Here is a 24,841-nt window from a genome sequence, read left to right as displayed (position 1 = left end):
GTAAACGATCTAAGAAGTAATGAAAATAGAAAAAAAATATTTTAAAAACATTAACATTAAAACATATTTGATATATAAACTATAAAAGGACTTGATATATAAACTATAAAAGGACTTATGTAAGCCTGTTCAACATTAAAACATTTGCTGCGAGTTTGAACTTTTGAAGTTCCACTGATTCATCTACCCAATTAGGACGATCATTCCACAACTTGGTCATAGCTGGAATAAAACTTCTAGATTACTGTGTAGTATTGAGCATCATGATGGAGAAGGCCTGACTATTAGAATTAACTGCATACCTAGTATTACGAACAGGATGGAACTTTCCGGTAAGATCAGAATGTAAAGGATGGTCAGAATTATAAAAAATCTTATGCAGAATGCATAGTGAACTAATTGGACAACGGTGCCAGAGATTAATATCTAGATCTGGAATAAGAAATTTGATAGACCATAAGTTCCTGTCCAACAAATTAAGATGAGAATCAGCAGCTGAAGACCAGACAGGAGAACAATACTCGAAACAAGGTGAAATGAAAGCATTAAAACATGTCTTCAGAATAGATTGATCACCAAAAATCTTAAGACTATCTTAATAAGCTAGTTTTTGTTGCAATTGAAAAAGACACAGACCTAATGTGTTTTTCAAATGTAAATTTTTTTGTCGAGAATCTCACTGAAAATTTCAAGTCATACAAAGTTAAAGAAACATTATCAATGCTGAGATCTGGATGTTGAGGAGCCATGGTCCTTGACCTACTTACAGTCATACTTTGAGATTTGTTAGGATTCAATTTCATACCCCCCATAATTTGCACCATGCACTAATTTTAGCTAGATTTCTATTAAGGGATTCAGCGACCCATGATCTACATTCAGGAGACAGAATTGATGCAAAGAGAGCAGCTTCATTTGCATATGCAACAAGCTTGTTTTCTAGACCAAACTACTTGTCCTGTGGATATAGTATGAAAAGTAATGGGCCAAGAACACGACCCTGAAGAACACCTGATATCACATTTCTATACTCACTATGGTGCCCATCAACAACCACTTGTTGCGATCTATTACTTAAAAATTCAATAATAATGCTAAGAAACGACCCACACACTCCCAACTGTTTGAGTTTGAAAACAGGGGCCTCATGATTAACAATTTCAAAGGCAGCACTAAAATTAAGGGCAATCATACGAACTTCCTGACCACAATCAAGGGATTTCTGTACAGCAGTAGAGATTGTAAGAAGGGCATTATATGCTCCAAAGCCTTTACGAAAACCAAATTGCAAACTAGGAAACAAATATTTACTCTAGCTTTGACCTTATGGAAATTTTAGATATTTGAAATGGAAGTGGAATTCCTCTCCGACCATATCGCGTCATGATTTCAGTTTGATTAGTCCGAAGGTTAAAAGGTCAAGGTCCCAGAGAATTTTTGTGTGTCAAGTTTAAAGGACACTCATGAATGGTAGAGGGACTGACCATATTGTCTATACATATGATTAGCACCCAAACGCCTTCTCCACCCAAGCAAGGACCAGAGAGGGTCAGGCAATGGCTGCTGATGACTAAGCAGGTAGATCTATAGACTCTCCCAAAACCCCCATTCTAAGCTCACAAGGATGGTGAAGGTGCAGACACTAAAAACACTATCGATCTTGAGCGGGACTTGAATCCCCACCTGCCAATCGTCAGGCAGGGGTGTTTCCAATAGCGCTCCACAACCCTAAAGTGCTTCATATCCAGCTGCGTATCTTTGGTAATCTTTTAAATTTGGTGAATTATAACATTTCCTTTGTAATTAAGTTCACCAGATTTAACTAAAGGTGCTTGGTGCAAATATGGGGCATGAAGTTAAACCCTAAATTTTATTGTAATGGAGTCAATGAATTTTGCATTGACAATGTATATTTAACCATATTCAATTCATTTGAAATTCTTGGTTTGATTCATGATTGCAAATTTACTATTGACGAGTTCAGTATAGTGTATTCGGTCTATTTCTTATTCCATTTGACAAAAATTTGGATTATTCAGCAATCAGTCCATCCTGAAGAAAATTTATAATTCATTTGACCTTGTTTTGACTATACAGTAGTATTGTTCTCCTGTCCGGTCTTGAGCTGTGGACTCTTATCTTGTTTTTTGTTTTTGGATAGAAACTTACTGCCATTTGAATTACTTATTCTTGATCTTGATATTAATTTCTGGCACTGTCATTCAGTTTGTTCTTTATGTATGATTTTCTACATGAATAAAGTCACCTGAGAAAATTCCAAGCGCCTTGTGAGTAAAATAAATCACACTTATGCTAACCACTTGTATCCAATTTATTCTTGAGTGGACTAGTTATAAAATTTATGACCCCATCTGGTAGTACTGTAGTGTGTTGCAAATTGAGGTTATCATGTTTAAGGAAAATATCCTATTGTGAAGGGGGTTATATCTTTTTATAAAAAGCTATAATTTCCAACCATTAGATCTAGTTTGGTTACATCTGAAGGTATATAAATCCTGTTGTCATGTTTATACCTTGAAACAATTATCTTTAGTGTTTCCCGTCAATTGACTTTTTAATGTCCCATTTCATTAGGATCATAAATTGAACTCTTATAGACCCCTTTGATATAAATCCCAGGCCTTGGGTCTCTTGTTACCCCGGAATCCAGGTGGGTTAGTTTGTTTGGCCCCCATTTCTCGGGGCAAGAGCAGTAACCCTGTGTCATAGTCCCGAGTCTCAGGACCCAAAGCTGTGTCTCGGTAGCCTGGATGAAATGGTGTTGGCTTCATGTTTCGGTGCCTTTACTACCTGGAAGCTTGATATAATTCAATGTAGTTATTTGATGACCTTAGTTTGGTTACTCTTGCTCATAGTGCCTTTAAATTTTATATGTCCTTATGGGATGGCACCCAGAATTGTTCAACATACTTATAAGTGGTCCAATAGTTACTTATATTTAAGTTACCTTTTCATTGTGATAAAATGATACTTGATTGTATTCATGTATTTTTCAAGGATGTAAGTCACTATAGTCAATTTCTTTTAGCGATGCAAATTTGCACCGACTCGCAGCGGTGCCCTTTTAGCTCGGAAAAGTTTCCTGATCGCTGATTGGTTGGACGAAATAATTCTAACCAATCAGCGATCAGGAAACTTTTCCGAGCTAAAAGGGCACCGCTGCGAGTCGGTGCAAATCTGCCTCGATAAAAGAAATGGACTATAGTAAGGATGACTGTGACCTTTCCTTTGAGGACAACTCTTTGAGTTCCCCCTCCCCATTATGCCCTGATGGTGAATGACCATCCCAGTCCCAGCACTAGGTCATTTGACCTAAATTCTATAAATTGAATCAAATTGAAATGGTAAATAAACTTTTAAATAGTTTTCTTTTGTATTTTCAGTGTAAAATTTATTATACAGTGAATGTTATTTTATTTCATTAAGTTTACTTCATTGTTTTTCTTACAGGAATAACAGCTAGTCTAGAAGCTCAACAATGAGTTACCCAGCCCCGTATCCTGGTGGAGAGGGGCAATATCCTCCCCAAGGACAGTATCCTCCCCCAGGACAATATCCTCCCCCGGGGGGTCCATATCCACCTTCTGGAGCCCCGTATCCACCTTCTGGAGCCCCGTATCCACCATCAGACGCTGCAGGACAGTATCCTCCTCCTGGGCAGTATCCTCCTCCTGGACAGTATCCTCCCCCTGGACAGTATCCTCCCCCTGGACAGTATCCTCCCCCTGGACAGTATCCTCCCCCTGGACAGTACCCTCCTCCTGGACAGTACCCTCCCCCTGGACAGTACCCTCCCCCTGGAGCTCCTGGACAGTACCCTCCTCCTAATCAGCAACCTCAGCCAGGTAAGTGGCAGTTTTGAAATGTTATATTAAATATACAGTAGACGTACAACTTGAGAGGGGTTTTGTTCTTGAAGTCATTTCCTTATTAGGAATGTACAGTAATTACATGTTCTATAGTTTCCAGTATGTGTGTGTTGACATGGCATATCTCCAAAACAGTATTCAAGCTATTGGGTAGCTCAATTTTAAGTATGGTAATTGTAAATATATAAATGGTTTCACATGATCTTTTAATATTTTATCATATAAATATTCAATGAATTTCTTGGGGATGTTGTGTGTTGTATGGCTCTTTTTATGAAAAAAAAGCATCAGAAACTTCAAATGTATTACAAAACTAGATAAAGTTCTCCCTAACAGGATTATAAGTAAACATGGTACCATGCACAAGCTATAATCATGCAAGGGAAACTTGGAAAAGTTGCAAGTTTATTGTACTGTACCGTATGTTGTTTAAGATAACAAGATATATTTTATAAGCAAATTCCCTTAAAATTTAAAACTTTATAATTTTCAGATGTATTTTCTGTTCACTTAGGTTGTAAAATAACTTCCCTATATAAATTTTCATGAGATATCATATTAGATATAACTTGTAGGTAATTATTTTGTGAAAAATCTGGTTTTTTTTTTTTTCTTTTTTTGTAAAACTTATATTGACCCTGTCTAGAAAAGACTTCAGAGTTACAATAATGTGGCTTAAAGAGCAATATGTCATCCTAGGGCCTGCTCCAGGATATTCACCTGGATTCCCATCACCTGGTCAACAGGTTGTACAACCAGGTAGGGCAGTGAGTTATTTATGATCTATATTTTTTCCCATAATTCTATTGCAGTGCTAATACATGGGAATGTCTATTTGTATTCTATGAACGAAGTCTTGAATTCTCAGAGAAAATGAACTGGAATACATCTGCTTCACTTATTTTTTATAAGATCACCATATGCTTGGTATCCTACTAGACAGGATGTGCCTAATAACAGCTGTTGGCTTTACTGCTTTGCTTCATCTAAATATGTTACTATGCGAAATACAAAGCATCGTCCTTTAGGTATGGAATTTGTTTTCAGTGAGAGCTGTACAGCCATTTAATTGTTTTAATGAGCATTTAAGTGAATGGTGGTAGCGACGGCCCCCTTATGTGTCAAAGTCTCTACGCTTTTAGCTGTATCAGGTAATGACGTACCGATGTGGCCTTAATCAAACTTTTAATTTTCTTTATCTTTTTCATTAAGGAAGTGACTACTGGCTGTTGAATGTTAAGGTGTGAAACAAGACACTTGATCATGGGAAGATAGACTTTACATTCAGTTTTTGTTAAACTGGCTGTAGATCCACACACACTGGGGTCTTGCAGGGGATATGATTGTTCACAATCATCACTATATGCCGAGTGTAGGTCATGGTATTCTTTGCTGTGTTAGGCATATGCTTTGAGGTGGAAGAGGAGAGCATCTCCCCTGATCCAATCACTCCTTCCTGCCCTTCCCCTTTGTTTCACCTCAACCCTTGGGCTAGGGGGTCTGGGGCTTCTGCTCCCCTGCAAGAGATACTACTCATCCTTGTGATAGAGTTCTCCAGTTGTGTTGTTCCTGTTGGGATAACCCCTGTGGTTCTCCTCTTTTGGAAGAGTCATTGCCTGGGTCTCTCAGACTGACTCCTCTGCTTGCAGAACTGAGGGGAGGATTGGAAATGTGAAGAAATGTGTGCATTCTTCTTCCTCGTCTGACTCACTTTTCTTGTATTACTTTTCGACATCTGACTCTGTTCACACTTCTTCTAAGATGAAGGTAGAGGAAGAATTCAAAAAGTCCAGTCTGCCGTAGTTGTAAGAAAGGGGTCTTTTCGATATCACTTCGCTTAGGAGAGATGGATGGTACCTGAATGGTTCCGGCCTTGTAAGGAGGGAGCCACGGTTCTGTATTGCAATGCCTGAGGCTGGGTCTTGGGGCCCATGGCTAGGTTACATCGATAGTCAAGTGGGACTGGTATTATGGTCCTGTGTTATGACCCTTCTGGCCTAATGCATGGGGCCATGCTGTGGCTTGGGTCTTTGGCCACCTTGGTAACCAAGCGAAATAGGTTTAGTGGGCCTGATGTGTGGGGCCGTTCACAACTCCAAGCTTCGGCCTCGCAGTGGCTGGGACTTGGTCTGAGATTGCCCTGTTAGCCAAGTGGGACATGTATTAGATCGCCATATTTCGGCCAATGCACAGGGTTGAGGCTTGGGTTCTCAATTACTCTGGTGGCCATGTTGATTAGTGTCTGCCCAGTGTTTCGGAATGTACATGGCCAGTAATGTGACCGAGTGTTATGGCACTGTGCCTTGGTCCCCTGTGGTCAGGGCATGGGTCCCCTGTTATTTTGGTTGGAAAGCGGGATAGGCAGCTGATGCAAGAGGTCAGGGCTCCAGCTTGGGTCCCCTGCTTCCCTGGTTGCCGGGTTGACTAATGTTAGCCTCGTGTTTTGACCCCCTGGGCCTGATATACAGGGCCCGAGCCATGACTCTGTGTCCCAAGGTGTGGGCTTGGGTCCCCTGTTACCCCGGAATCCAGGTGGGTTAGTTTCTTTGACCCCCATTTCACGGGGCGAGAGCAGTAACCCTGTGTTATAGCCCTCAACCACAGGCCCCTGGAGCTGCAGCTCGGTAGCCAGGATGGAGTGTTGTCGGCTCCGTGTTTCAGCGTCTTGACTATCTTGGTAACCATGTAGTGCTGGGGTATGGCTCCGTGTTTTGGTCCCTCTAACCAATAGTTGGGGCTAGGACTGTGACCCCTTGTCACATCCCCTGCTGCAAGGTTACTCTTTGCTATTTTTCAAACCCCTTATTTTTCTCACTTCTAAGAGTAAGGATTGGATTTTCTTGCTTATAGGCAAACCAACAGAGATGGTTAATTACTATGCTCTTCATTTCATTGCCCTCCCCCCTTCCTTTTTTTTGCTGATAGAGAAATTATCTGTTCTGCTAACATCTCTGAGATCCCTGGCCTTGCAGAGAGAGATAGGATTGATGTTAAAGATTAACACGCTCGGAGTCGTTCGAGATGAAACTCCGGGCTTCTTTAGTGGACTCTTCCTGGTTAAAGAGTTAACTGGTAGCTGGAAGCCAGACTTTGACCTCCCTCATCATGGAATGAGTTTGTTTATTTAAACAAAGTTCAGGTGGAGCAGGGGGATCAATGTCGAGTTCCATCAGAGGAAGACTTCTTGCTTTCAGCAGATCTGAAGGACATGTACTTTTAGTGCCCATACATCACTTTATTAGAAGTACCTCCCTTCACCTTCTGTGGTACAATGTACCAGTTCAGGACTCTGGGCTCTGAATTTGGTACTGCTCCTCAGGCGTTCATTCAGATGTTCACCTTGGTAGTACCTTTTTGGCCACTAAGAAAGGGTACAATTATTGATATATCTATCAAGTGGTGATCCTGGCCTCCTTCGTTCATTTGACAGTTGCTATTGGATCAAGTTCGACTTTCCGCTTTCGCTATGATCTGGGAGTTGTGATAATTGAGGAAAAGTCGAATCTCTTACTCAAGCCGAGGTTGAAGCACGTGGAAATGCTGGTAACACCGAAAGTCAGTTAGAAAATCGCATCAGCAAGCCCAAGGAGGTAGTACATTCATTCTGTCAAACAACTACTACAGTGCTTGCAGATTATTCTCAGCCACCTTTCTGCACTGGAGATGCTGATTCCTCAAGCAGGAAACTTCACTAGAGGGTTGATCTTACCCGTTGGCTAACGAGGAACCCTCACAGAGGAATCCTACTTGAATCTTTGCCTCCTAACATACAAACTGTGCAGAGGTTTTAACAGAGGTCAAGGGTGCACGTCTGAATAACAGTTGTCTTAGTGATATGGTCAGAAGAAGCAGCTTCTACTCTTCAATATTCTGGGACTAGCAGCTTTTCTAATGCTGCAAGTATTCCAAGAACGTTGAGGGGGAGTCCGCTAGGTTGTTTTGACAACACCACAGTACAGTAATGGCTTACTTATAGTCTTGCGAGCTGACGAAGTTGATGCATTTCATGCTGGGGAGTTGTCAGGCAAATACATTCTAGCAGATACTCTTAGTGGCTATAGGGTCAGGGTGGTCCCTACATCCTGGCAGTAGATAGTAGGTTGCTAAGACACCAGCTACCCATTTAGATACTGCTAGAGAGTATTTGGGTCCTTTGACTGGCCAGACAGTACTACATTGGATCCTTCTCTCTTGTTATGGCTCCTTTTTCCTTTTCCTATACATACACCAAATAGTCTGGCCTATTCTTTCCATGTTTTCCTCTGCCCGAAAATACTGAGATTACCAAACATTTCTTCTTCACTCAGGGGGTTAACTACTGTACTGTAATTGTTCAGTGGCTACTGTACTTTCCTCCTGGTAAGGGTAGAAGAGACTCTTAAGCTATGGTAAACAGCTCTTCTAGGAGGACACTCCAAAATCAAACCATTGTTCTCTACCCTCTGTATCATGGTCTTCCACTGTCTTGGGATAGAGTTCTCTTGCTTGAGGGTATACTCGCGTACGCTATTCTATCATAATTCTCTTCCTCTTGTTTTTTTTTTTTAAGTTTTTCTAGTTTATATACGAAAAATTTATCTAAATGTTGTTACCGTTTTTAAGATATTTTATTTTGATTTTTCATTACTTTTATAGTTTGTTTATTTCCTTATCTCCTTTCCTCATTGGGCTATATTTCCCTGTTGGATCCAGCCCTAGGGCCTATAGCATCCTGCTTTTCCAACTAAGGTTGTAGCCTGGCTAATAACAACAACAATAATGGAGAGGCTTCTGATTTGTGGCTAAACAGGAAGTGCTTTGGATATTCTCCCCCGATCCAGTTCCATGGTCTGTGTTTGAAGTCACCTTCCAACACCTATGGAATTACATGGTTGGTTACTCATTACTGCGTTCAACTCTGTTTCGTCAGCTAATGAACCGTGTGGGATCACAGAGCAACTCGGGTTGATCCTGGGAGCTCTCTGCTGGTCTTATACCGAATGGTTTTTCATTCTGCCTTTTTGAGATCTTTCCCAGGGAAAAAGGCCATCCTCTATGATTGGTATTGTTGAAGGGTTTCTTCTCAGGTTGGATCATCTCTAGACCAGATCACAGTTCCTCTTCTTCCTGGCTGGGAGAAACTCCTGTCTGTAGCAGCTGTCGAGGTTACCGCCGAGACTTAAGCATAGTCTTTTAAAGGAATGGGATAGACCTCTCATTCTCATAGGAGTTGCCTATACTGTACTCGTGAGTAGCTACAAACAATCTTGCTGTTCTCAGTACCTCATTCAAGCCTTTGAAAAATCCTTATGTCAAAGTTATGACTCTCAAGAATGTCTCTGCTGCCTTATAATCGGTGAATAGGTTAGGCAAGTGACATGATCTCTCTGTCTTAATTTCCCACCTTGAAAGGTGTAGGAGCTCCTTAGTCTAGTGACAGGGCACATGGATAAATTCTGACCTTATCGGGGCACAACCCCAGGTTCAAGCCTTCTCCATCCCTTCTTCACATGAAGCATAGAGTGGCACGGAGAGAAGAGGCTTTTGTGTCCATGAAGGCTCTGCGGGGTTATGTGAAGAAGACCCTACACCTCAGACCTGAGTGTTGCAACTCTTCCTTAAACACTATCTCTTTCTGACTTAGGGATTCGAGTCTTAATGCATATGCCTCAACTGCTGAGAGAGTCTGGGTAGCAGCTAGGACCAGAACATGCAGTTGGGCTAGGACCCGCCATTTTCTTTAAAAGGATTCTTTCAATCAGCTGGGTGTTAAAGGTTGAGGTGTGTATGCACAAGACAACCTTCACAGCCATTATTCTACTGGAGTACTCTACCCACAAATCCTGGGACGCCTTTGCACGTGGTTTTATGGTGGTTGCTCAAGTTGTGGTATAGAAAAACCAGATCTCATTCGGGACAGAAAGCATCTTGTCTATGGTAATGTATAGATATAAGTCAGGAAAGGGTGTAGAATGACTGGGTTCTTCACCTCCATTATTTCTGCCCCTCTCCTAACGATGAAGCTGTCAAAGCATTACTCTCTTGATTTGATACTGGTAAACTATACTTCCAAGTTCGATTCTTTAGAACCTACAGAAGTTCTCCTCCATCCTTTCTAGACAAGGGAAGGATGGTGGAATATACAGTATACCAACCCATTGGTCATCATATGTCATGCATATTCCAGACTGCCTGGAGTCCCCTCTGACCATGTACTGTACCAGTCTTCTTGGACAGGCCAGGCCTTATCAGCCTATTCATTTCAATGATAGACAAACGGAAGGATTTTTTGAGTCATCTCCGCTTATGTGCGAGACCAGGTAGATTGACATTTCCAGGGAAGAAAAAGAACCTATCAATTCAGTTCTAGGGGCACTTCTGACCCATCAAACTGTGATTTTCTCTACCTAAATGATGCTGGTTTGTACTGGGTTTAAAACAAATCACCAATTTTGAAGTACAGTAATTAGTATTTTTCCTAGCTATACAAACCTGAGTTCTTTAGGTTATATTTTCCTCGACTACCCATCTCATCACTTGAGCTGAAAGGTCATAATTGAAGGTAAGGGGTTGAGGCTTTTCACCCTCACTCCCACCTGCTGCTTCACTACTCATTAAAACGGCCATCCAGTTCATACTGAAAACATATTACCTAGGTAAAGGACTCAGGTTTGTATAATTAGGAAAAATAAAAATGACTGAAAATTTGCGATATTTGGTATACAATACTTTACTTTTTCTAAGGGGATTGCATATCAAAATTTTATTTATTATTTTGATGAATGATCGATGCGTGCACATTTTTTTTTAATTCCCATGTAATTTTCATTTCCTGGTTTGACTGTTCCTGTTATTGCTACTTATGCTAGTGTGTACCACCAGTAGTGATTCTTGTAAGGGTTAATGGCTGTATTGACAACTTTATCTTTTAGGTTCTGGCCAAAATTTGAATTTTTCAATATTAAACTTACCCGATAATCATGTAGCTGTCAACTCCGTTGCCCGACAGAATTCTATGGAGGGATACGCCAGCTATCACAATACTAGAAGGGGGTGTACTTACCAGCGCCACCTGTGGCCAGGTACTCAATCATTTGTTGTTGACACCTCCTCAATTATTCCTCTGTCGTGCTTCCGGCTAGACGTTCTGGGATACGCTTATGGTCTTCGAGTTTATTCATGGATATTTGGTGAAGTATTCTCTTAGATTAACGGCTGTCGCATACTGGAATCCTTTTTATATTAGCTAGATAGCTTTTATATAAATACTGGTTAACGGTTAATGAATTTTTGCTTGTTTTTGGATCACCCTTTGACTAACTCTTTGAAACAAGATGTCTGACGTTTCGCAAGCCCCCTCCCATAGACGATGTAGGTCTTGCAATAGGCGTATTCCGAAGGCCTCGGTAGATCCTCACACCGCTTGTTCTGACTGTAGGGACAGGCCCTGTCTATTAGAAAATCGATGTGAGGAGTGCGCCGGACTTTCGGAATTGGATTTTGTCCGTCTTTTAAAATATTCATCTAAGTTAGAGAGAGGTAGAGTTAGGAGAAGTTCTTCTCACTCTTCTATGTTTTCCTCACCTCATGATCCCCTACCTTTTCCTACCCCTGTAGTGGCTACCCCCGAACCTACTGTGTGCCCTCCGCCTGATATGTCAACTGTTTTGCGTGCTATTCAGGCTTTAGGAGATAAAGTAGAATCAGTGGTAAGTGACCATAAGTCTCTGATGGCCGAGGTTAAAGAACTGAAGGTCAAGAGTGCAGTGGGTGGAAATAGTGCCAGTGCTGTGACGAGTGCTAGTGTCTGTGCAGTGCCAAGTGCTAGTGGTGCCAGTGTGGTGCGTGAGGATTTTTCTGTGCGAGCCAGTCGTCCTCCCAGTCCGGGACCTCTTGCAAGCTCCCATGCCCAGGGGAGAAGCAATGTCGAAGGGCTTAAGGGTTCGACAGGCCTTGTTAGGCGCACAGAATTATCCTCGGTGGTTGCGGGCGTGTCTTCCTTAGACCGTCACTCCCACCTGCAGACGATTGAGCCCGTCTTCTCGTCCGCTGATCAACATGCAGGAAAGAAACGTTGGTCTCAGGTCTCGAGACCGCTTAAACGGAGAGTTCAGTCAGCGAGTGCTCAGCCAGGTTGTAGTCATTGGCTCAGCTCCGACTCGCCTCAGTCATCGGTCGACTGTACTCCGCCCAAGAGGAGTAAGGTTCTGCCTATACAGAGCCCGACTGTGACTTTACCTCAGTCTGTTATCGTTTCTGCCGACCCCAAGTGGACCCTGCTTCAGTCCATGCAAGCTCAGCTTTCGGACTTGATGCGTGAGTGTCGGGCTGAGAGTGTTGCACCTCCTCCTCCGCCTACACTCCCTCCACCTGTTCTCGCTCCGCCTGTGCTCGCCCAGCCTGCTCCTGCTCCGCCTGGTCGCAGCACCATCTGCCAGGCGTACGATGTTGAGCCACTTTCGGAGTTTGCTGTTCCCAGTGTTGTTCAGCCTCAGCCTTCTTTAAGGCAACCCTTGCTTTGGGATCAGGAGAGTTATTCCACTCTTCCTCCTCCTCCCCTTGCTGCTCCACCAGTGGTGCAACTCTCGGTTGGGGTACAACAACCTCTCCCCTCCGTGAGTCTGTCTGCTCAACCATCGCTGCAGCGAGCTCAACCCTCCTCTAGGCAAGCTCCTCTACACCCTGGACTTGCGCCTCAGGAGCCTCAGCTTGCGAGAACTTTACCTTGTTCTGCGCAGCCTCAACCTCTTCATGCTCCACTCATCTCACAGGAACAGGAACGGACTACTCCGCCTCCGTCCTCCGCTCAGCTTGTGCAATCCTTGGGTTCAACTCTTGCTAGGAGTCAACCTCCTTCACCCATGCGCCTGCCTTCTGCTTCGTCTGTTGTTCAGCCTATGCAGTCTGAGCCTCAGGTTTTCCCTCAAGATGAGGAAACCTCTGTTATTGTTCCTACCCGTTCTGACTCTGCGGTTCAGCATTCTGGTCCTGTCGCTTCGCTACCCTCTGCTGATGAAGTGTCGGATGATGAGGAGGCACACCTTGATCCCTCATCAGACGTGGAGGAGTCTAAGCTTTCTCCATTGTCTATTGATTTTCGAAAGGTCTTGGCTCTACTCAGGGAGATTTACCCAGACCACTTCGTCTCTGCTATTCCCCGCTCTCCTCCATCTGAGTTTTCGCTGGGCGTACAACAAGCTAAGTCCAACTATACTAAGCTTGTCCTAGCTAGATCCTCCAAGAGGGCTTTAAGGATCTTAGGGGAGTGGCTTCAGTCTAAACAACACCTTGGCAAGACTTCCTTCATGTTCCCTCCAACGAAGCTCGCCTCGAAAGGTTGCGTTTGGTATGCCACAGGGGAAGCACCAGGCTTGGGAGTACCTGCCTCTGCCCAGGCTGACTTCTCAAGTCTGGTGGACTCGCCTAGGAGGACTGCGATGAGACGCTCGAAGGTTTGTTGGACCTTCTCAGACCTGGATCATCTTCTGAAAGGGTTGTTCAGAGCTTTCGAAATGTTCAACTTTCTCGACTGGTGCCTGGGAGCTCTCAGCAAGAAAACCTCTCCTGCGGACAAAGATTCTGCCATGCTAATTATGTCCTGCATGGATAAGGCCATCAGAGATGGATCGGGTGAGCTAGCGTCGTTATTTGTATCAGGGGTGTTGAAGAAAAGGGAACAACTGTGTACCTTCCTCTCCGCCAGCATTACACCGTGCCAACGGTCATAACTCCTTTTTGCTCCACTCTCAAAGTTCCTCTTTCCCGAGGAGCTAGTGAAGGACTTGTCGGCTGCCCTGATACAGAAGGACACGCACGATCTTGTAGCCTCATCGGCTCGTAAGTCTAAGGTTACCACCTCTGTCCCCAAGACTTATCGCTCCCCAGTGGCTGATACCCCGGCTACGAGGTTCATACCGCCCTTTCGTGGTAGAGCCCCCAGCCGAGGAAGCTCCCGTCCAGACTCTCACAGGGGCAAGTCTAGGAAAGGACCCAGGACATCTAAGGGAAAGAACTGACTCTCAGATTCTCCAGACAACAGTAGGAGCCAGACTCAAGATCTTCTGGCGAGCCTGGGAGAAGAGAGGTGCAGACGCACAGTCTGTCAGTTGGCTGAGGTACGGTTACAGGATTCCATTCTGCCTCAAACCGCCTCTGACCACATCGCCCATCAACCTCTCTCCCAACTACAAAGAAGAGGACAAGAGGCTAGCATTGCAACAGGAGGTGTCGCTACTTGTGCAGAAGAAGGCAGTGGTTATAGTCCGGGACCATCAATCCCCGGGCTTCTACAACCGTCTCTTTCTTGTGGCCAAGAAGACAGGAGGTTGGAGACCGGTGCTGGACGTCAGCTCTCTCAACGAGTATGTCACCAAGCAGACGTTCACAATGGAGACGACCAAGTCGGTCTTAGCAGCGGTCAGACAGGAGGACTGGATGGTCTCGTTGGACTTGAAAGATGCATACTTTCACGTTCCCATTCATCCAGACTCCCAACCTTTCCTGAGATTCGTTTTCGGAAAGGTTGTCTACCAATTCCAAGCCCTGTGTTTTGGCCTAAGCACAGCTCCTATGGTCTTTACTCATCTGATGAGGAATGTAGCGAAATTCCTGCACTTATCGAACATCAGAGCCTCCCTCTATCTAGACGACTGGCTGTTGAGAGCCTCCACGAGTCGTCGTTGTCTGGAGAACCTCTCTTGGACTTTAGATCTAATCAGAGACCTAGGTCTATTAGTCAATATAGAGAAATCTCAACTCATTCCCTCCCAATCCATTGTGTACCTGGGAATGGAGATTCAGAGTCGGGATTTTCGGGCTTTTCCATCGGCCCACAGGATAAACCAAGCCCTAGAGTGCATCATGAGCATGCTGAAGAGGAGCAATTGCTCAGTGAGACAGTGGATGAGTCTCACAGGGACCCTCTCATCACTGGCCCTGTTTGTCGAGCTAGGGAGACTCCACCTCCGCCCTCTTCAATTCCATCTTGCGGCTCATTGGGACAAGGGCTCGACTCTAGAAGCAGTCTCTATCCCTATCAACCAAGAGATGAAGACCACTCTCCTGTGGTGGAAGCACAATCTCCTTCTCAAGGAGGGTCTATCATTGGCCATCCAGACCCCCCATCTTCATCTCTTCTCGGATGCATCGGACTCGGGCTGGGGTGCGACCTTGGACGGACGGGAATGCTCAGGAGTATGGAACAAGGAACAAGGATTACTCCACATCAACTGCAAGGAACTGTTAGCAGTTCATCTTGCCCTGTTGAACTTCAAGTCCCTCCTGCTAGGCAAAGTGGTGGAGGTGAATTCAGACAACACCACAGCCTTGGCTTACATCTCCAAGCAAGGAGGGACCCATTCGAGGAGCCTTTACGAGATCGCAAGGGACCTCCTCATTTGGTCAAGAGGTCTAAACCTCACACTGGTCACGAGGTTCATCCAGGGCGATATGAATGTTTCAGCGGATCGCCTCAGCAGAAGGAATCAGGTCATTCCCACGGAATGGACCCTCCACAAGAGTGTGTGCAACAGACTTTGGACCTTGTGGGGTCAACCTACCATAGATCTGTTTGCCACCTCCATCACCAAGAGACTTCCGCTTTATTGTTCCCCTGTTCCAGACCCTGCAGCGGTTCATGTGGATGCTTTTCTTCTGAACTGGTCCCATCTCGACCTGTACGCATTCCCTCCGTTCAAGATTATAAACAAAGTTCTGCAGAAATTCGTCTCGCACGAAGGGACACGGCTGACGCTGGTTGCTCCCCTTTGGCCTGCAAGAGAATGGTACACAGAGGTACTTCAATGGCTAGTCGACTTCCCCAGGACTCTACCTCTAAGAGTGGACCTTCTACGTCAACCACACGTAGACAGGTTGCACCCAAACCTCCACGCTCTTCGACTGACTGCCTTCAGACTGTCGAAAGATTCGCTAGAGCTAGAGGCTTTTCGAAGGAGGCAGCCAGTGCGATTGCCAGAGCTAGAAGAATTTCCACTCGTAGAGTCTACCAGTCTAAGTGGGAGGTCTTCCGAAGCTGGTGTAGAGCCAATTCAATATCCTCTACCAATACCTCTGTGATCCAAATAGCTGACTTCCTTCTTCATCTTAGGAATGAGAGATCCCTTTCAACACCTACGATTAAAGGGTATAGGAGCATGTTGGCCTCAGTTCTCCGCCACAGGGGTTTGGACCTGTCTTCCAACAAGGACCTTCAAGACATTCTCAAGTCTTTTGAGACGTCTAAAGAACGTCGTCTTTCCACTCCAGGCTGGAATCTAGACGTAGTCTTAAGGTTCCTTATGACATCTAGGTTCGAACCTCTCCAGTCAGCTTCCTTCAAGGATCTTACCCTCAAGACTGCTTTTCTCGTTTGCCTTGCAACAGCTAAGAGAGTCAGTGAGGTTCATGCCTTCAGCAAGAACATTGGTTTCACAACCGAATCAGCAACATGTTCTTTTCAGCTTGGATTCCTAGCAAAGAACGAGCTTCCTTCACGTCCTTGGCCTAGATCGTTCGAAATACCTAGCCTCTCCAACATGGTAGGTAACGAACTAGAGAGAGTTCTTTGCCCTGTCAGAGCTCTCAAATATTATCTGAAGAGGTCTAAACCTATTCGAGGACAGTCAGAAGCCTTATGGTGTGCCATCAAGAAACCCTCGAGACCCATGTCCAAGAATGGGCTTTCGTACTATATAAGGCTTCTGATCAGAGAAGCACATTCTCACTTAAAGGAGGAAGACCTTGCATTGCTGAAGGTAAGGACCCACGAAGTAAGAGCTGTAGCTACTTCGTTGGCCTTTAATAAAAACCGTTCTCTGCAGAGCATTATGGATGCAACCTATTGGAGGAGCAAGTCAGTGTTTGCATCATTTTATCTGAAAGATGTCCAGTCTCTTTACGAGAACTGCTACACCCTGGGACCATTCGTAGCAGCGAGTGCAGTAGTAGGTGAGGGCTCAGCCACTACATTCCCTTAATCCCATAACCTTTTTAACCTTTCTCTTGAATACTTTTATTGTTGTTTTTATGGTTGTTACGGTAGGCTAAGAAGCCTTCCGCATCCTTGGATTTGGCGGGTGGTCTATTCATTCTTGAGAAGCGCCTGGGTTAAAGGTTTGGTAGAGGTCCTTTAGTAGGGTTGCAACCCCTTGTACTTTGGCACCTTTGGGTTGATTCAGCCTCCAAGAGGAACGCTGCGCTCAGTAAGGAAGACGAACTTTAAATAAAAGGCAGAGTAACGGTTCTATTCGACTTCCTTACCAGGTACTTATTATTTCATTGTTATTTGAGATAACTGTTATATGAAATATGGGATACTTAGCTATCCTTTAATCATGTACACTGGTTTTCACCCACCTCCCTGGGTGTGAATCAGCTACATGATTATCGGGTAAGTTTGATATTGAAAAATGTTATTTTTATTAATAAAATAAATTTTTGAATATACTTACCCGATAATCATGATTTAATCGACCCTCCCTTTCCTCCCCAGAGAGAACCAGTGGACCGAGGAATAATTGAGGAGGTGTCAACAACAAATGATTGAGTACCTGGCCACAGGTGGCGCTGGTAAGTACACCCCCTTCTAGTATTGTGATAGCTGGCGTATCCCTCCATAGAATTCTGTCGGGCAACGGAGTTGACAGCTACATGATTATCGGGTAAGTATATTCAAAAATTTATTTTATTAATAAAAATAACATTTTACTGCATAAGCTTCCCTGTTTATATTCCAATAAGTTATCCAGAAAAAAGGAATGTTACAAGATGTAGCGTATTGAATGGTGCCACATCAAGAGGTTTGAAAACACATGAAAGAGAAACATTGATTGAAGGAAGATTTGTGTTGTTTAAATCAGAGTAAACTGTTTTTAAGAGCTAACACTTTAAAAGGCAGTGACTGGGACTTTCAGAGAGAATGTGTCCATTCTCTTGTCTCAAAGTGGGAGAACTGAAGACTGTTGTTGTGGTATCCAGCTATGGATATATATGGAGCTGAAGAGCACCATTGTACATGTATATGGCAGTTTGTGATGTCCTGAAATGAATCTATTTAAGGCTATAGATCAGCATTACCCTACATTTTGTGATTAACACTAAGGGTATAGGGTCAAGGATAACATTTGACAAGGCGAACTAGCAAAAATTTGGTATTCAGGACAATAAATAGTTTGATCTTACAACTTTCTAGATTGGTCAGCTACATAGAGTGAAAGCAGTCGGAATGAATGGAAATTTTAAAGGCCAAATTTAATATAAAGGCTATTGAATGAGAGCTACATAGAACTTTAGTGCCATTTATAGTACAGTAAACTGCACTATGATTCTCTGTTAATATTTATGCCTGATGAAAGGGTTTGACAGAGATAAGACTGTACAGTATTGTAAGGAATACCAACCCTGAAGGAAGATTATTATTGATAAATCATCTTCAGGAGCACCCAGTAAACATTTCTGGAGATTCTCAAAGTTATGGTTCTTTAAGTTTGTTGAAAGTGTTTTAAGATAGATAGCTTCTTGAATTTATAGGTCTTGCATGTTAACACTGACCAAGAGTGGTAAAAGGAAAATGTTACTATCCTTTCAATGGAAGCATGATTCTTAAATGGATGAAAAATGATATTTTAATTATAAAATAAATTTTTGAATATACTTACCCGGTGAATATATAATAGCTGCTACTCAGCGGCTCGACAGAAAACACACTCAAAAAACTCGCGAGCGATCGCTATGAAGGTTGCGGGTGTGCCCACCAGCGCCAACTATCAGCCAGATACCACTCTTGCATGTAAACAAACCCTTCAATTCTTCTCGTCCCGCTGCGTCTCTATTGGGGAGGAAGGGAGGGCCTTTAATTTATACTGTATATTCACCGAGTAAGTATATTCAAAAATTTATTTTATAATTAAAATATCATTTTTAAATATTTAACTTAGCCGGTGAATATATAATAGCTGATTCACACCCAAGGCGGTGGGTAGAGACCAGAGTTAATTAAGTTTACAGCGTATAAGCTAAGAGTTTTTGACAGTTATCAATATAACAAAACCAAAATATATAGGTACCTGGTAAGGAAGTTGACTTAGACGATTACTCTGCCTTGTAAGTCTGTCTTCCTCACGAAGCCCAGCGATCCTCTTAGGATGCTGAAAGACTCCCAGGAGCTGAAGTATAAAGGGTTGCAACCCATACTAACAGGACCTCATCAAACCCCTAATCTGGGCGCTCTCAAGAAATGACTTTGACCACCCGCCAAATCAACAAGGATGCGAAAGGCTTCTTAGCCTTCCGTACAGCCCAAAAAACAATATTAAAAAACATTTCAAGAGACAGATTAAAAAGGATATTGGAATTAGGGTAATGTAGTGGTAGAACCCTTACCCACTACTGCACTCGCTGCAACGAATGGACCCAGTGTGTAGCCGTCCTCGTAAAGAGTCTGGACATCTTTTAAGTAAAATGACGCGAACACTGACTTGCTTCTCCAAAAAGTCGCGTCCATAATACTTTGCAGAGATTTATTTTGCTTGAAGGCCACGGAGGTTGCTATAGCTCTAACTTCGTGCGTCTTAACCTCAAACAAACATCGGTCTTTCTCATTCAAGTGAGAATGAGCTTCTCGTATTAAAAAATCTGATAAAATATGACAAAGCATTCTTTGACATAGGCAATGATGGTTTCTTAACTGAGCACCATAATGCCTCAGATTTACCTCGTAATGACTTAGTACGAGCTAAATAGAACTTAAGAGCTCTAACAGGACATAATACTCTTTCCAGTTCGTTGCCTACGATCTCTGATAAGCAAGGAATATCAAAAGATTTAGGCCAAGGACGAGAAGGCAGTTCATTTTTTGGCCAGGAAACCAAGTTGAAGTGAACAAGTGGCTTTTTCTGTAGAAAAAACCGATGTTCTTACTGAAGGCATGAAGTTCACTGACCCTTTTAGCCGAAGCCAAGCACACTAGGAAAAGTGTCTTGAGGGTGAGATCCTTCAGGGAGGCTGAATGTAATGGCTCAAACCTGTCTGACATGAGGAACCTTATGACCACGTCTAAGTTCCATCCAGGAGTTGCCAAACGACGTTCCTTAGAGGTCTCGAAAGACTTAAGGAGATCTTGGAGATCTTTATTGTTGGAAAGATCTAAGCCTCTATGTCGAAAGACCGAAGCCAACATGCTCCTGTAGCCCTTAATCGTGGGAGCTGAAAGGGAGCGAACCTTTCTCAGATGTAAAAGAAAATCTGCGATTTGGGCTACAGAGGTACTGGACGAGGACACAGATGCTGACTTGCACCAGTCTCAAAAGACTTCCCACTTCGACTGGTATACTCTAATGGTAGAAGCTCTCCTCGCTCTTGCAATCGCACTGGCTGCCTCCTTCGAAAAGCCTCGAGCTCTTGAGAGTCTTTCGATAGTCTGAAGGAAGTCAGACGAAGAGCGGGGAGGCTTTGATGGACATACTTTACGTAGGGCTGACGTAACAGATCTACCCTTAGAGGAAGACTTCTTGGAAAGTCTACCAGCCATTGAAGTACCTCGGTGAACCACTCTCTCGCGGGCCAGGGGCCAGAGGGTAGCAACCAACGTCAACCTTGTCCCTTCGTGAGAGGCGAACTTCTGCAGTACCTTGTTGACTATCTTGAATGGTGGGAATGCATATAAGTCCAGAAGAGACCAATCCAGTAGAAACGCGTCTATGTGGATTGCTTCTGTATCTAGGACTGGAGAGCAATAGATTGGTAACCTTTTGGTCAACGAGGAGGCAAAGAGGTCTATGGTGGGTTGACCCCAAGTAGCCCAAAGACTCTTGCCCACGTCCTTGTGGAGGGTCCATTCCGTGGGTATCACCTGACCCCTCCGACTGAGACAGTCTGCCAAGACGTTCAAGTCCCCCTGGATGAATCTCATCAACAGGGAGATGCCTCGATTTCTTGACCATAAGAGAAGGTCCCTTGCGATCTCAAGCAGCGTGAAGGAGTGTGTGCCTCCTTGCTTGGAGATGTACGCCAAAGTTGTGGTGTTGTCTGAGTTGACCTCTACCACTTAGTTTCGAAGAAGCTTTCGAATATCATCAAGGCCAAGTGGCCTGCCCATAGCTCCTTGCCGTTGATGTGCATGCTCTTCTGACTTGAGGTCCACAGACCCGAGCATTCCCGACCGTCCAGGGTCGCACCCCAACCCAAATCCGACGCGTCTGAGAACAACACGTGGTTTGGGTTCTTGACTGCTAGGGATAGTCCCTCTCTCAGACTGATATTGCTGTCCCACCATTTCAGGCATGCCTTTACTGGTTCGGAGACTGGGAATGATACCGTCTCTAACGTCTTGTCCTAGTTCCAGTGAGAGGCTAGATGGAACCGGAGAGGCAGAAGGTGTAGTCTCCCTAGTGAGACAAACTGCTCCAGGGATGAGAGAGTCCCTACGAGACTGTTCCAACTCCTGACTGAACAAACGTTTTTTTTTCAGCATTAGTTGGACTTCGAGCAGGGCTTGTTCTATTCGGTGGCAGACGGAAAAGCCCGAGAATCTCCATCCCCAAATATAGAATAATCTGGGATGGGATCAGTTGGGACTTTTAGGTTGACCAAAAGTCCCAACTCCCTGGCCAGACTCAACGTCCAATGTAGATCCTGCAGACAGCGAAGACTGGACGATGCTCTGAGAAGCCAGTCGTCCAAGTACAGGGAGGCTCGGATCCCCGATAGATGGAGGGATTTTGCCACATTCCTCATGAGCCTCGTAAACACGAGAGGAGCAGGACTGAGGCCAAAGCACAGGGCTCGAAACTGGTACCCCACATTCCTGTAAACAAACCTCAGAAACGGTTGGGAATCCGGGTGTATAGGAATGTGGAAGTATGCCTCCTGAAGGTCGAGAGAGACCATCCAGTCGCCTTCCATAAATGCTGTCAAGACAGCCTGGTAGACTTCATCGTGAAGTTTGTCTTGACAATGAACACATTGAGCGCACTTGCCTCTTACGTACTCCTGCAGTGAACATGGCTGCCAGATCATTGGAGCCATCCCTGAGGGACTTGTTCCTGCAGAGAACATGGCTGTCAGATCATTGGAGCCATCCCTGAAAGCCTTGTTTATGCATGACATAATTGTACAGCAAAACTTCAAAGGCTCGAAAATAGCTGTGAAGTCGACCTGTAAAATCTTGGAGCGTCTCATGGCCAGGCGCCAGGGAGAGTCTATGAGGTTTGAGAAGTCTATCTGGGCAGAGGCAGGAACTCCCAAGCCGAGAACTTCTCTCGTGTCATATCAGACTCTCGCTCTATAAGCCAGCTTAAAAGTAGGGAAAGCAAAGGCTGTCTCCCCCAAACTCCTCCTGGTGATAAACCAGTCGCCTAGCAAACGTAAAGCTCTCTTAGAAGAGCGAGAGAGCACTAGCTTATAAAACAACGGCTTCGAAGTAGCTAGGCCTAGTGTAAACTCTGACGTTTAGGCAAACGAGGAGCAGCAGTTACAAAAAGATCCGGACAAAGATCCTTAAAAATCAGCATGATTTATTTAAAGTCCATGGAGGGCTAAGCAGCTTTAGGCTCCTCTCCGTCTGACAGAGTCCTCAAGGGAATATCAGTAGGAGGGGGAACAGCAACTTCCTCATCTGAAGGAACCTTGTCCGACAATAGCCGAGTCTCAAGCAAGGGAGAGACCTACCGTGGTGGCAATGCTTTACAAGCAGAGTCCACACGCACTGGTGCATTAGTAGCGGACCAGGACGCAACGTCATGTTACTGCTTAACAGTCTGTGAACTGTCAACAACAACAGGTGCGGGAGGACGCTCGGCGTCCACTCGAGACTGTTTTGACTGCCTAGTCTGAGCAGTCAAAACAACTCTAGACTGCGGTAGTTGACGCTCAGCGTCAAAACAAGTCAACTCCGCTGGTTGGCGAACGTCCTGAACGTCAACAGGAGCATTAGGAAGCGGCCTAACGTCCAAATGCGGCTGAAAATCAACACGTGACCGCATCGAATGAGGCTCTACATATCGTGACTGACGTGACTTAGCTACGCCAACGTCAACAGGACGCACAAAGGTTCGTTTGGGCGGCTGAAGGCCAGGATCTCGATGAGATAAACGGCTAGGATCAACGTGAACCTTATCGGCAGAATAGTCTTCCATAAGAGAGGCAAGCTTATTCTGCATGTCTTGCCGTACAACCCATTTAGGATCAACGGGAATGGTTGCGGTAAGAGATGAGGGTAACGTCTGTGACTGCAAAACCTTGCCTACAAAAAGACTCTCGGAGCCTGTGTTACGCTTTTGTTTAGGCGGCGAGCAGTCTTCCGATGACTGCATAGGGTCAGAGCTGTCCTAATAGTTAAAACCAGGATGCTGGACCTGTCCTGAAAGGACTGACTTTCGCTTAAAGGGCCTCGAAACCTTGTTCCACGGTTTCTTATGCGAAAAGCCTTCGGATGACGAGGAGAAAATCGTCTCTCTCACCTTATGGTAGTGGTGATCTTGGTGAGATACGCCTGATACCATAGAGGGAACGTCTGTTCGCTGATCAAGGCCTCTCGAACCCATAAGTCGTACGACATTACTTCTCCCCTGGGCTTGGGAGCTTGCAAGAGGTCTCGGACTAGGCGAACGACAGGCACGAACAGACGAACCCTCGGTCGCAACACTGATAACACTTTGCGCAATATCACTTTATCACTACGATTTTCTGTTTTGCACTTATTTCACTGAAATCAAATTTTTTAACAATTCACATTAGGTATGAATAAAACTGATTTCTACCTGAAGCACGCAATTCTACCCTCATCAAAAGGTTATAATTGCGAAATCAGTCGTATAATGTAAGCACATTAATACAAGCAAAAAACAGTAAACATATTTTAAGGTAAAAAGATCAGTGGCTGGGAAAGAGACTAAACACTAGTTCATTCAAAACTACGTTTTCAATCTCTCACCGTACAGTGCCTTGGGACGAGAATAAAAACTAAAAACGTTTTATCCTTTCTCCCCGTACAGAGACTAGGGACGAGAGTAACTCGAGAACAACGTTACTCGCTTGGGACGAGAATAAAGATCGGAACGTTCTCTCTCCTCTCTCTCTCTCCGTTCCTATCTCTCTCTCTCTCTCTCTCTTGATTTCGCACCGAAGAGAAGAGCCCACTTACGTTTCGTCAATAAACAGGTTATTTGACCAAAGGAAAAAAAATCTGAAAGGTTTTTCAATTAAAAAGTTCCTTTAAAATAGAATTTAAAACATTTAAGCTTTGAAAGAACAATGAACAAAACGTCAGAATTGATTTACTCTTTCTGCAAAGTGAAACCGTGATACTCTCTCTCTCTATCGTAACGATAGAGCGCAAACTGCGTAGCATAAATAAACTAAACGTTAGTTCATCTTTGAAACAGTACGAAGACTATTCAAAGAAAATCTTTCATAAAATATCTACTAAAAAATATTCATTTAATAAGTTTTAAATCATTAGCTCTGTAAAAGTTATTTACGATTGAAAGGGCTCAACGTTGTTTAACTTCGGTTTCCAAGTTAGGACCGCCTACTCTCAGGAAAGGTCGCATATAAACAAATCATTAAAATTTATCTTGATGTTTATTATAAATGGAAAGCTAATCGAAGAGGCCTAATAAAGGGATTTTGACGAAGGAAAAATCTATTTCTGGGAAGAGGCCTGTGACGCCCGGTGAGAAAGGTCCTTCCTTATACCTTTCCTAATATAAATCTTCCAAATATACTAGAGAAAGATAAAAGCATGGAATGCAGAGGTTACAACCCTCGCGCGAACACCTTGTAGGTGTCGTGTATTAAACAAAGGCGTGTGTAAACCACTATTCACAGGTTGTCTTCCATTTAGATAATCCCTTCATCAATGGGGAGGGCCGTGACAGGCCCTAGATAACATGGTTGAACTCCCCAACGACACCTACCACGCGCGCCCTCTAGGACATCCTTCTTTAAAAGTCAAAGAAAGTCCAAAAAACAATCCA

At 44.1% G+C, this 24,841-nt stretch overlaps 1 protein-coding gene across 5 annotated transcripts in view; it reads left to right on the top strand.

Annotated features, from left to right (window-relative positions):
- The window catches only part of scramb1 (scramblase 1), a 129,655-nt gene that overhangs the window by 55,030 nt on the left and 49,784 nt on the right, over positions 1 to 24,841 (top strand). For 4 of the 5 annotated variants that reach the window (XM_068372792.1, XM_068372794.1, XM_068372793.1 and 1 more), the window contains exons 2-3: positions 3,472 to 3,866; positions 4,590 to 4,649. In XM_068372792.1, coding sequence (XP_068228893.1) covers positions 3,500 to 3,866; positions 4,590 to 4,649 — 427 coding nt within the window. In that variant the 5' untranslated portion in view covers positions 3,472 to 3,499. The remainder of the gene's footprint in view (positions 1 to 3,471; positions 3,867 to 4,589; positions 4,650 to 24,841) is intronic. The other variant, XM_068372796.1, reaches the window with a different exon arrangement.

This window comes from Palaemon carinicauda, chromosome 4 (assembly GCF_036898095.1).
Source record: "Palaemon carinicauda isolate YSFRI2023 chromosome 4, ASM3689809v2, whole genome shotgun sequence".
Classification (NCBI taxonomy): domain Eukaryota; kingdom Metazoa; phylum Arthropoda; class Malacostraca; order Decapoda; family Palaemonidae; genus Palaemon; species Palaemon carinicauda.
The sequence above is the reverse complement of the archived record's forward strand: the minus strand, read 5'-3'. Positions and strand labels throughout refer to the sequence as shown.